This window comes from Hyperoodon ampullatus (genome assembly GCF_949752795.1).
Source record: "Hyperoodon ampullatus genome assembly, chromosome: 6".
NCBI classification, from domain to species: Eukaryota; Metazoa; Chordata; class Mammalia; order Artiodactyla; family Ziphiidae; genus Hyperoodon; species Hyperoodon ampullatus.
This window is the reverse complement of record NC_136919.1, coordinates 34,665,573-34,678,586: the sequence shown is the minus strand read 5'-3', so window position 1 is coordinate 34,678,586 and position 13,014 is coordinate 34,665,573. Positions and strand designations below refer to the sequence as shown.

The window sequence follows — 13,014 nt, the reverse complement described above, 5'->3', positions numbered from 1 at the left end:
ACAAATAAGCCATATAATTCTCTGAACGTGTTATAATTGAGCAATAAATATTGTTCAAAGCTGCTTAGAAGTCGAAACTCAGATGGAAACATGGTCTGTTATCTGGCTCTCATTTATCTGAGCTCTTGAGACAGTTTTGTGAGGGTCAAGGCAGACAGGTGAGGGATGGATGGAATGGGAGGTATGTTCACATGGAACTGGTAATTTGCACATCAGAGCTAACCAGGTGTGTCTTCTGTTACAGGCTATTCAACGATAGTTATGACCTCCCGGTTACGTGCGTTCGGTGGAAGAATTAATAACATACGCACCTCAGAATTACCCAAAGAGAAAACTCGATCTGAAGTCATCTGCAGCATCTGCTTTCTAGATGGCTTGGTACAGACCTTTAAAGTTAATGTGAGTTCTCCAAATTTAATTTTTTCTGAATTAATGCCCCTAAGAAATACTTTTCATCTGTTGGTTTATAAAATGAAGAGAAATTATTTTAAATTAAAAGCTTGAGGTCTCAGATCTTGTATGTTGAGATTGAACTAGAAATAACCTTAAAAACTTTGTCCATAATCTTACTTCTACCTGGCGTGTCTTCCCCCCTCTTCTTTGTGAACTGTGTGAGTCTTAGATGTTACTGCTTCAGTGACGTCTTTGACTTCCTGAGCTGATTCTCCAATAATGGTGCCCTGTGTATGCTTTATTAGGGCCCCTGTCACATTGCATGAATAGTAGTTGTAATTATCTGGTTATATGTCACTCTTTAAACTGTGAGCTCCTGGAGAATGGCAATAGTGTCGTTTCCCCTGTGCCTGCCTCACAGCAGGTACTCATTAAATGTGCAAATGGTAAATGGTGGGTCCTTTCTGGAGGGTAGTGAGATGGTTAGCCTCCCAGATGGCAGGGCTCAGGGAGGGCCTGGCTTGTGCACCTCAAGCAGAGGCAGGGCTAGAAACGGGGTCTCCAATCCTACATCAGCAGTAAGATGCCTGACCAGTAGCCGTCCCTGCTGCCTCACCCCTCCCCAATCACCACTGGGTGTTCGTGACCTTTGCCTGTCTCTCCCATCCTCTGGCCAGTTCTAAGGGGTCGCCTCCAACCCCAGATTGGCTGCCAGCATCTGCCCCAGCCTGGAAAATTCAGTGTGCAATGGAAAACGTCAGAAAGAGAAGAGAGGGTACCGGAGAACAACTGGGGGATGTTAGAAGGCCACAAGAATTTGAAGGGTGACAAAAAGTGGTCCCTGCTGGGGTCTTCCCCCACCCATGAGTTTGCCTCCTGCTGACCCCAGGTCACTGTGAACGTTGATGGCTGAGCAGGGAAGAGAAGAGGGCAGTGTGCATGAAGTCGCTGCACGGTGGCTGCTCTGTAGAGGCCCCGAAGTTCTCTTCCAGTTGCTGTAAACTGTCAGCTTAGTTCAGACATGGCTCCTTTGTTAAAATTTATGTTGTCTGTCTTGGAGCTATTCCTCAGCCATACATCTTCTTCCCAACAAGAACATGAATGTTTATTCAGCACATGTTTACTGAGCACCTACTACATGCCAGGCTTTGTTCTGGGTACAAAGAATACAGCAGTGAACAAAACAGCAAAATCCCTGGCCTTTTAAAGCTTACATCCTAGAGGGAGGAAACAGACCATAAACAAATGTGTACTATGTCAGGCGGTATCATGTACTTAGAAGAAAAATCGGGATAAGGAAGGTGGAGAGTTAAGGACAGGGCAAGGAGTGGGGTTGTCATTTGTCATTTTATAGAAGCGATTCAGGAGGACCTCACTCATACGATGACATTTCAGAGGTGACCTAAAGGAAGTAAGGGGAAGAACTGTGTGAAAGCGCATTCCAGGTAGAAGAAACAGCAGAGCAAAGACCCTGAGGCGGGGTCCCCTTCCCTTAGTGTGGTTGCAGAACAGGCTAGAAGCCAGTGCGTCTGGAGTGTAATGAGGAAGGAGGAGGGGAGGAGGCGATGAGGTCAGAGAGATAACAGGTGATGGGTTGTTTTGTTTTGTTTTGTTTTTCCTAACAGCCGTTTCAAAAGATTTTCTTTAATATTGTAAAATATTGTCAAGGACAAGTGAACTAGCAGACACACATGCACCAGTGTGCCTTTCGACAAGATTATCCCCTACTCCCACATCAAGGTGGACAGGAGTTTGGAGAAATGAACACAGCAGATGGTACAGACAGAAAAAACACCGATAAAAAGGATGGAATATAACACTGTACTTGGTCATTTTCCTATGTCACAGCAGAACATTTTGGTGCAAATAGTTAATTTTTTCCTCTTTTCCACTAAGTCTGGAGAAAAAACCCAATTTTTTTTTTTTTTTTTTTTTTTTTTGCGGTACACGGGCCTCTCCCGTTGCGGAGCACAGGCTCCAGACGCGCAGGCTCAGCAGCCATGGCTCACGGGCCCAGCCACTCCGCTGCACGTGGGATCTTCCTGGACCGGGGCAAGAACCCGTGTCCCCCGCATCGGCAGGGGGACTCTCAACCACTGCGCCACCAGGGAAACCCTGTTTTGTTACTTTTTTAATGTAACTTTTTTCCTCTTGAGGGGATAGGGGGATTGTGTAGAGCCTTGTAGGTCATTCTGAGCACTGGCTCTGTTCTGCATTGGTGAGTTTGGGCAGAGACCTGACTTGATCTGACTCAAGTATCACTCTGGATGCTCGGTCGACATTAAACTGGGGCAGGGGGTGGGGCAAGGGCTGAGACTGTTAGTCTGTGGGAGAGACCATGATGATTGGACAGGGCAGTTAATGCGGCTAAGAGTAAACCAAGTCTGGAACTACTTTAAAGGTGGAACCAGTGGTATTTGGGATGTGAAAGAGGCCTCAAGGTGACTCCCAAGGTTTTTGGCCTGAGCAGTGGGCAAGATGGAGCTGCAATTTATAGAAATGGGAAAGCCTGCAAGAGGAGCAGGTTTGGGGGCAGAAATAACTGGTTCTGTTTCGGACAGGGTGAATTTGAGATGCCTGTTACTCGTCTGCGTAGAAATGGCATTAGGTATACAAAAGAAGAGTTTAGGGGCTTCCCTGGTGGCGCAGTGGTTGAGAGTACGCCTGCCGATGCAGGGGACACGGGTTCGTGCCCCGGTCTGGGAAGATCCCACATGCCGCGGAGTGGCTGGGCCCGTGAGCCAATGACCACTGAGCCTGCGCGTCTGGAGCCTGTGCTCCACAACGGGAGAGGCCACAACAGTGAGAGGCACGCGTACCGCAAAAAAAAAAAAAAAAAAGAGGAGTTTAAGGGAAGGGTTTAGGCTGGGATACATATGTGGGTGTTACCAGGGTAGATGTGGTACTTCAGGATCACCTGAGAAGTGAATAGACAGAAGACACGAATGAGGTTCGGTGTTCAACGGTTGCGGGGATGAGGAACAAGCAGGACTGTCCAGGGAGATAAGGGGAGGCCAAGAGGGAATGAGAATCCCAGGTAAGGATGTATTCTAAGGAGGAGGAGTGATGAGCCCTGTAGAGGGGAATGCGGACGGTATCCACCCAGAGTGATCATCACGTGCCTGGCGTTCAGTGGGCACCCGGTCATCTTCAGTTACAAATGCTGTTGTTATTGTCACTGCTGCCTGTGCTGCCCCCCAAGCTTCCAGCAGCCTGGTCAAGGCTGACTCACACTGAACTTCAATTTGAGGGCCTGGTTGCAACTTCGAATCTCCGTCACTTTATATGTTTCTGCTCCTGGGGGTCATTTGCGCTGTCGCATTCAGATCCTTCAGCCCAGGTGGTCTTACGACCAGGAGCGGCCATCCTCGGGGAAGCTGACCTGGACATCAGCTGTTCTTAGCTCCTCCCAGAGAGCGAGACTGTCATGGACAGTGACCTGATGTAGCCAAGATGACCTCTTGTGGGGCAGGCGCCGGGCCGGGAGGGTTGTTCTTATCAAAAATGTATCTTGTTTCAATTCCTTTTGAGAACTCGGTGAGTTGTGCAGATCCTCGAATGGATGAATTATGCACTCCAGAGGGGAGAGTGGCAGTGTGGTGGTAACGTTGCAGACTCCGGCATCAAATACTCCTGAGTCAGGCAGTCAGACTGTCCGTCGGCTGACAGCACAAGGCACGGAGCCTCTGAGGCCTGTTTGCTCATCAGCACAGGGGATGGTGTTGACAGCTATGTGACATGGCTGAGAAGATTGGAGATCATACATAAAAAGTGCAGAATACCGTGGCAGGCTCCTTGTAGATGCCCAATAGATTAAAGTTATTAATAATATATATTAAACATAACATAAAATCATACAAATAATAATTTCAACAAGGGGAGCAGATAGCTCTTTGCATCAAGAGTATCTCGTAATTTGGAGGGAGAATATCTCATGATTTAGAGTATGTGGACCAGGTCATCTTTTCCACACTGTCCTGATTCCCCTGGGATGGGAGGTGACCTGGGAAGTGGAGGAAGCAGCGGGAACCAGGGCCCTGGGGCCGGAAGGGGGATGTGTTCAGGACACAGGCGGTGCCGTGTGTTCCCACACTGTGGGCCAGATAAGTGAGACTGTCCCAGAGAAGTGGCTGCAGGAGGGGGTGACAGTTATCTAATTCTCCTCATCCTGGTTACGGTGACCTGTTTTCAGGTACATCATCTGCTATCAGGTGCTCAAAAAAGCTGCCTTTGCTGGTTCTATACATGGTCTCTTTCTGACTCACATTGCCCTTAAGTTAAATGGTTTGGTTCAAAGGATTCCCAAGAAGTCTGCCTGTTAAAGGAGAATTCGCGATTCCCCATCCCTGTGCCTTTGTGCTGGGCTGTCCTCTTGATGCCTTTTCTTAGCTCCTGCGCCTGGGGGGAGGGCGTGGCACTCAGCCCTGTCAGCCTCCCAGAACCAGGTCAGGGACTGCTTTCCCTTGTCCCCAGGTTGAGTCACCCATTTGTGTTGTCCTGTGTGTGTTCACTGTGCCCGAGTGTTCTTTGGCATTTGACACACCGAGTTATGGTCGCTGCTTGCACGGCTGGCCTCTCCAGGAGGGCAGGAAAGGGACACGTGTTATGGCTCTGTCCCCATGCCCAGCACTGTGCCCGGTCTGAAAACACTGAGTGGTGAAGGTGTCTGAGCCCTGCTCTGGACGTGAAGTGTGGTTGAAAGTCTCCACTGGCTTCTCACTTCAGATGCCGGGGAGTAGGGAAGCAGATAATCCTCCAGTGTCCCTTGCCAAATCACTTGGAGGGTATTTCCAATGGCATTTGCGTATTCTTAGCTGTCTTCCTTCATGCTGTTAGTAGAGTTTTCCTCCCTGTGTATACTTGCATGGCGCCTGAGGATTAACATTTTGCTGTGGATAATCCGTGGGTAGGTCACGGAGAGTTTACTGTCATTGGGATACCTGAGTTTTCCAATTTAGACGTTATCACTTGGGAATCTCAGCTAAGAGGAAGGAAGAAATCTTAGAAAATTAAATTTATCTCATTCTCTTAAATCATATTTATCTTAGCCCTACTTTCCATATGTTCTGTGGGGCTTCTTAATTTGGAATTTATTAAATTCTTATTAATATTTCTTATTGTAGGGTACCTGTGTGCATGAAATCTCTCTGCGTGTTTTAACACCTTCTTGCCTGCAATAAAGACTTTTAAACACCAGTTCTTAATTTGTTTTAAAATTTTGCCCACTGGACATTTTTCTCCCCTAGAAACAAGATACTGGTCAAGTTCTCCTGGATATGGCTTACAACTACTTGGGCGTGACGGAAAAGGAGTATTTTGGTTTGCAGCACAGTGATGACTCAGTGGACTCTCCTGTGAGTACCCTCCCTCGAAGACGTGCTGGGCTCCCGCTGGGTTTGGTTTTATATCTTATGTTTTCTTACCCAACAGAGATGGCTTGAAGCAAGCAAACCCATCAGGAAGCAGTTAAAAGGTGGGTGTGACCTTCCCATGTCGGTTGAACACTAGGTATTAGTGTATCGTGGCCCATTTCTCTCCTCCAATCCTCAGCGTACCTGTAACATCTGGTACCTGGATTCCAGGTGGTCCAAGAGACGTGAGTAAGCTGACTTCTCCCTGTCTGACTTCTGAGTTAGCAGAGATGCTTCCAGATCAGCCCCCAAGGGTCCTCACCAAATACGGGCAAGAAAGGGAAAGGTGAAAGAAGACAGCTAAGAGCAAAGGAATTCCACATTTCATTTTATAGGAAAGAAAGGGGAAGAAGGATGGCTTTTTTCAGCCCAGTGTGAGAGCCAGGATGGGAAAGACACACACACACACACACACACACACACACGTCCTTTTCAACAGCACAGTTCCATTCACAGGAAACAAAGGCATGGGTAAATAGTGTCACAGACATACACATGAGTGTATCCCAGTGCTGTAGGTTAATTCCCAGTTAGGTGGGTTTTCGAACCACACCTCACTGCACCCTTCACCTGGTTTTCCAACATCACGCTCTCTGTTCCCCTTTATGCACCTTATGCCCCAAACCTGGCCGACATGCAGGGCCGCACACGCACCCAGAGTTACAGAACCACCCACAGGTACCCAGGTACCTGTACACAGGTATGTTCATAGGTGCACACACACCATTAGAGTCTTTGATACAATCCAGAGATAAAGACAGAGGGTACTTCTGAGAAGGGAGGGTGGAGCCCATAGTGAACTAATGTAGAGGAGATCAGTGAGGGAGGCAGGGTGGGAAAAGCTTGAGTTTCACAGAGCCAGAAAGTGCTGGAAAGAGCCAGTGAATACTGAGTAATGGAGAGGAGAGAAATTGACGTGAAGAAGAGCATGGGATCTTAGCAACACAATCTGATCTCCTGTTGCCACATCCAGCAAAAGAAATGGGCTAATTTTATCCTTGCAAGCAAATGGACTCTTGGCGTTGTTGCATAAAGCCGTATTTGAGTATATTAGCTGTGTAATATTTGCTACTGTATTAATCATTTTTAGAATTCACTTTGCATTAAAAGCATGAAATATTTTGCAGTATAAAAATGATTTTAAAATGCAGAATCAAAAGACTCAGTGCTGTAAGTCTGGTGTTATCATTGGCTGTGTGACCCAAGGCAAGTCACATCTCCAAGCCTGGTGGCTAATCTGTTACACAGTGCAGTCGACAGCAGGCTAGCTTACTCATAGTCATGGCGGTATTTAAATTCAAGAGTGTACATGAAAACATTTGAAAAGTATGAAGTCATTATATATGTGGGAGATTACTTCTTTGTGAGTTTTGTATAATCTGTTGATTTAAGGATTTTTAAAGTTCCTAATACAGATAATGGAGTGCATTGTTTGAACACATCCCTAAGTTAAACATGTAATAGGAAGTAGATTATACCTCATTTTATGCTGATGTTGCAAAAATATTTTACTTCTTGTAGACTTGGAGATTTCTGAACACTTAACTAACTTATGCACTCCTTTTTTGAAATTAGTCCTTTTATTGATGGAAAAAGCTGTGGTCTAGTGAAAAATGCATCACTTATGGGAGAGTAGCCGCTTACATACATTGACTTTTTTAAAGGGAAAATTTAATTTGTTTTTGAAAAATGTTGTAGGAGGTATCCCCTGTACCCTGCATTTTCGAGTAAGATTTTTTATACCTGATCCCAACACACTGCAGCAAGAACAAACCAGGTAATAACATTTTTTTTTAAGTTTTCTATTTAGTATATAAAAATGAGTAACCACTGAAAATGTACTCTTTAATTTATCACTGTGGCCAGATACTTCACTTGGGTATAACTGCACCAACAGTTACGATCCCAGTAAAAATTAGGGGGTACATGTATTGAAATTTTAATCGGCGAATTCATTTTCATCTTGAGCCTCCTTCTCTGGCCTCCTGATTTGGTGCCGTTCCCAGCACGCTCCCATCCACCACCTCCTACCTTCCCCTTCCGTCCAGCTTCCCCTGCATGTTGAGCACCTGTGTTCAGAGAACGCAGTTATTTTCTGCTACTGCAATCAGGAAGTTTGTAAAACAGTCATCTACCTGTCAAACAGCGCAGTGTCTCTGAGGGGCTAGGATTGAACTCTTTAGGAGAACGAGAGGTCTCTGAACTGAGAACTTTCTATCAGATCCCCTGTTGGTAGGAGCTGCAAAGGAGAGGAGGCCGGGTCAGTGTCTTTCCTCCGCCTCCGTGAATCTGTGGTTCAGGCAATCCGTGAAACAGATAAGGGCCAGAGGGCTGTGAGACTTGTTTACCCCTCCAGGCTTGGCGCAGGTCCTGGCCCTGGTGTTGAGCTGGCACATGGGTTTTCTGGATGAGGACCCGTGTTTGGAATGGAGGGGCGGGCACAGGAAAGTTGTTGCTGTTTGAACATGGACTCTGCAAGCTCGCCTGGGCCTCTCCTTCCCCTCCCCCCAGGGCAACAGCCAGCCCTCCTATGATTGAAACGTTTGTTTTTCTTAGAGAGGGAAACTCTTCCACCATAAAAAAAGCAATGAACGTTCAGGATTATTGGATCCTATCCTGTGCCCATTGTGACCATGAGACCATCACCAAGGAAGAGACATTAACTTGGACATAAAGTGCTCTTTTGTTTTTTCCTTTTTTTAAAAAAAAAATGGTGATCACATTTTAACTTTTAATGTGTTTAAAGGCCAAATATTAGTCTATTACTATTTTGTCTTCTTTGTACACCTCTTCCCTCTACAATAGAAGACGTTGGAGATTTGACTTGTGTTTACTATTAGGTTAAATTTTAAGCTGGTATAAGATGTCCCGCATGACTCATTGGGTAACCACGGGACATACACGTGATGCCTTGAGTTTTCCTCATAACAGCTTTTCATGCTGGTGGACTAAGGGGGAGTGTAGGACACTCAACTCAACAGGTCAGCTCATAAGCCGGTGGATGCAAAGTGGTGACATGATCTATGAGAATATGTTTGAAATGACCCCACCAGGATTTCCCTACTGGAAATATTCAGGCTACTACTGAATATCAAATTCTGTTCAAGGGATGCTTTAAAAAATGTCATGATGGATTTTATATGTGTGTGTGTGTGTGTGTGTGTGTGTGTGTGTGTATTTGTGTGTGTGTTTTTAACCAGTGGTGGTTTTTTTGTAATCATAACCCCACAATAAAAAATATATTTTGCTTTGTAATGCATTACACAGATATATGTAAATTACTGAAGTAGACATTTCATGAAACAATAGTAATTGCAAAGCACTCTTAAGTTTTCTATTTTCTTCTTTTAAAATGTCACTTGTGGCTCATTAAATTGATTTTACTACGCACTGAAGGGTTCCCACCCCAAGTGCGACCTGCACTGCCTAAACCGGTGGTCGTCCCTCATTGCCCTGTGTCCTCCCTGAGATGCTGCAGCCCTAGGGTTGCGGCTGCCAGAGTACCTGAGTGAAGGGATCACTCACGCCAGCCTAACCCAGGAGCCCTTCTCCAGGGCCCCTCTCGGTCGTTGGACGCTACTTCCATACCCCACAGGAAAGCTTCTTTCTGCTGAGCCTCCCTGTCATTTGAGGGACATCTGAGGAAAGTAGGGAGGTCAGGATGGAGAGAAGGCTCGCAGAAATGAAGGCTGCTTTCAGATCTTCCAAGGGCTGTCATGGGAAAGGGGGAATTAGATGTGCTTGGTGGTAGCATTACGGCCAGTGGGTGGAGACTACAGAGAGGCAGATTTTGGCTGAAGACAAATAATAGACTAAATTTTGTTCTTACCTAAGTTCCAGATAAAATTCGGTTTGTCCGTGTCCCTCCTAAAAGTCACTAGTTCCAGACTGACACTCAACCCCACTACTCAACCTCCATGGTAAGATGGGTGGTGCCCCCCAGTGTGGAGTAGAGTATAGCTGTCACCTTCTGGGATGTGGGTAACAGATTTCTCTTAACACAGCAGGAGTCATGGCAGCAGCCACCCCTGTGGCTCCTACCAAGCTGGGGAATAGCCAGGACTGCCAGATCTTCTTCTTAGGCTGGGCCAGGCTTCCACCATTAATTCAAAAAAATATTGTTCTGTTTTGTTTTTACTTTAATGAAGAGTTTTGCCTATATTCCTGGCACTTAGTGTCTTTTTTTTTTTTTTAGGTATAGTTGATGTACAGTATTATACGTAGTATCTTTTTTAAGCCCCAGCTCTGTAGCCTATGCAAAAATGAGTTCCCCTTTAAAGAAATTTCGCTCTCAAGGGTCAAAGGAGGAATATAGACGTGGTATTTGTTCTTTCCTGTTTGTTTACTAAGGATCTAGGCAGGGAGGCATTTATTGCTTTTTTCTGAAGTTGAGGTCATGGATTGGGGTGCACTCCAGAAATGAGTGTTACATTTCTGAAGTCAGGCACACCAAGCGTCTCTTTTAAATGACTTCCTTTATTCTAATTGCTAACCGTCTCCTTGATTATGAGCCTCCACGGTGGCTGTTTCTGATAAACTTAGACCGTTCTAAACAGACTTTCATATACGGGCAGTCTCAAAATCAGACTCTCTCAGGATTCCTAGGAGGTCTCCTAAGTTTGGGCATCATTCCACTATTCTGATCTCTTTGTGTATGATGTCCTGGGGTTGACTCAGAAACATTGCTGAATATATGACAAAGTAGCATTTGATGAACAGGGGTCTCCAGGTTCCCGTTCTCCTTTACATCCCGAGGAAGACCTTCCGCTTAGCTGGGCTTGTCAGTGAAAGTCCAGATTTACCACTGGATTATCTGTAATTCTGTTCCTTCTCTTCTTTCTCTCAGTAGCATTATAGGAGGAGAGAACACTTAATTCCAGTTGAATTTCAGCTTGGGTAAATATAGGAACAAACTAGAAAGGACCAATTGTGTTCTCCTAGGTGGAAAAGATAGAGATTCCAATTTGGAATAAGAGAGAATCAGCAAATGTATGTCATACCATCTCTCGATGCTCTGGCATTCAGCACGGTAGGAGTAGTTGGTGATAATTACAGTCAAAGTAATATCAGAGTTAGGAGATGGATCCTAAGCTTTTTAGTCATTAGACGCATAAGAAATTTGTAGCATAATCAGATTGTTTTCATAGCATGCGTGTCCAGGTTGAAATAAGACATAACTGACCCCACATAACCCATACGACATCCGTATCCTCATCAGTAAAAAATGGAGGTAGCGGTACCCACCGCAGAGTTCTTACGAGGTTGAAATGAGGCGATAAGTTATGAAGTACCACACACAGCCCAGAACTGTGCAAATACAGGGTTGTAATACCATGCGACGCATTCACATCTCAAAACACTGGCGCCTTAACCTTTAAACATAGAAATTAGAAGGAATATTGAGACTGGTTTGTTTAAATTGCCGAAATTCTCTCTCCTGGCCCTGAACACTTCTGCTGCATCTGTATTGGATTTCAAGAATTTTCCCTTTTGTCATCTTGGCCAGATGCTGGAATGTCTATCCCGTGTGAATCCAGGCTTTTAACAAAGAGTGGGAGCCAGAGGTCAAGTGTCACATGTATGCCATGTCCCTAAATATAACAGTCTCCAGGGCCCTTCCCGGCCTGCACAGCACTGTTGATGCCTTGTGATTCCTGCTCCCTGGATGGAGGGTCCCGTGACTAACCAAGAACTTACCAAGTTCTGCCCACAAATCAAGTCCCGGGTTTTGAAGCGACATTGCTGGGAACTCACAGACAAGTGCAGGATTCACCCAGGAGGCCTGGCAGCCTGTAGATGACTGATGTCTATGCTTTTGCTCAGGCACCCACAGTTCCTGGGACACAGGAAAAAGCTCAGCTGGGTGCTTGCACCCCAGCCAAGGAGGTGTCTTCCTAGACGCTCCACCTCTCAGTAACTTCACACAGAGGGAACATAGGTGTGCAGATGTTCAGAACAGCGGCCCCTCGGTGTGCGGGGGGCTGCCCGTGGATCCTGGTGCTTTCAGATACCCCGAGTTTGACTGGGTAGGTCCAGGCCGGGGGCGCTCATTGGCGGCAGCAGCAGCAGCTGGTTGTTTGGGCTGCTCTCACCCCATCCATCCTTGCTCAGCCATCCCAAGAGAGCATGTGCGGGTGGGAGGCCGGCTGGAAATGCCCCGCGCCACTACCCATTGAGACTAAAGCAGCCTCACGAGCCATTATTACTGAAGGGGCGTAGCTTTGCAGTGGACTAAACAGTGCCTGATACTTGAGACAAAATGTCTTTGTGTGTTTTGTTTTTCACATGTGCAGGTCTTGTCCTTGACTCATCAGTTTTTTTTTGGCTTATTTTAATTTGAGTATTGTGAATTAATGAAAACAATTATTTCATAGGCATTTGTATTTCTTACAACTGAAGATGGATATTTGTGAAGGAAGGTAATGAGACTTTTGTATTCTTCTTTTCCTGTCAGTTCCCCCAGACTACTGAAATTCCTGGGTTTAATCTAATGAGTGTACATTTCTGGTAACAAATTAAATGTAAACAAAGAATGGATGTTGAAAGCAGTATCCTGCTTGGGACATCTGTTTCTAGCTTGGTCTGGATTTGGAGAAGCTGAGGATTGACAAACCTCATTTCATGTTGTTTCAATTTTATTACAGAAGGTACAGTTATCTTTCTGGTAAAGACCTGAGAAACTTTAAAGGGAGGGAAGGAGAGATCCCGAATGTAAAACGGGCTTCATCCAGGAAGGCAGATCAAGCCCAATTTAGGTCCCCTCTGAGCCCCTTAGTACCCAGAGGTGACTCATTTTCTCTCTGGGGAACTTGGCTGGAAGACAGGAGCATCTATCCATGCTTCAGCACTTCTTGTGCATCAGGACCATCTCCGTGGCTGCAAAGTATCTGAGAGGCTCAGGAAGGGAGGAGAAATTCCAAGTCAGTGGTCCCTGAGCCACCTTCTCCAAATCCAGAGTTTTTTCTTGACTTACAGGAGACAGTGCAGCAGGTAAACGGGTGGGAACAGCCATGTCTTACTCTCATCCTCCCCACCCCCTCTTTCCTTCTACTAAGGAGGGTCTTCAGAAGCCTCCACTGTGCTTCCATGAGGGACCTGGCAGTCTGGTTGGGGAAATGAGATAGGAGCTCGTGAAGCAATTGGGACCAATATGGGCGGTGGAGACCACAGCCATCATAGGTTTTAGGAGAAGGAGATGCCGGTGTGAGCT

General features: G+C 45.9%; 1 protein-coding gene across 2 annotated transcripts in view; it reads left to right on the top strand.

Annotated features, from left to right (window-relative positions):
* Window positions 1-246: 246 nt before the first annotated feature.
* The window catches only part of PTPN3 (protein tyrosine phosphatase non-receptor type 3), a gene marked incomplete at its 5' end in the record, with an annotated part of 70,928 nt that continues 58,160 nt past the window's right edge, over window positions 247-13,014 (top strand). Inside the window, 5 exons of one of the 2 annotated variants that reach the window (XM_079706177.1) lie at window positions 247-399; window positions 5,640-5,747; window positions 5,824-5,866; window positions 7,503-7,581; window positions 12,179-12,223. In XM_079706177.1, the coding sequence (XP_079562303.1) occupies window positions 262-399; window positions 5,640-5,747; window positions 5,824-5,866; window positions 7,503-7,581; window positions 12,179-12,223 (413 nt within the window). The remainder of the gene's footprint in view (window positions 400-5,639; window positions 5,748-5,823; window positions 5,867-7,502; window positions 7,582-12,178; window positions 12,224-13,014) is intronic. The other variant, XM_079706178.1, reaches the window with a different exon arrangement.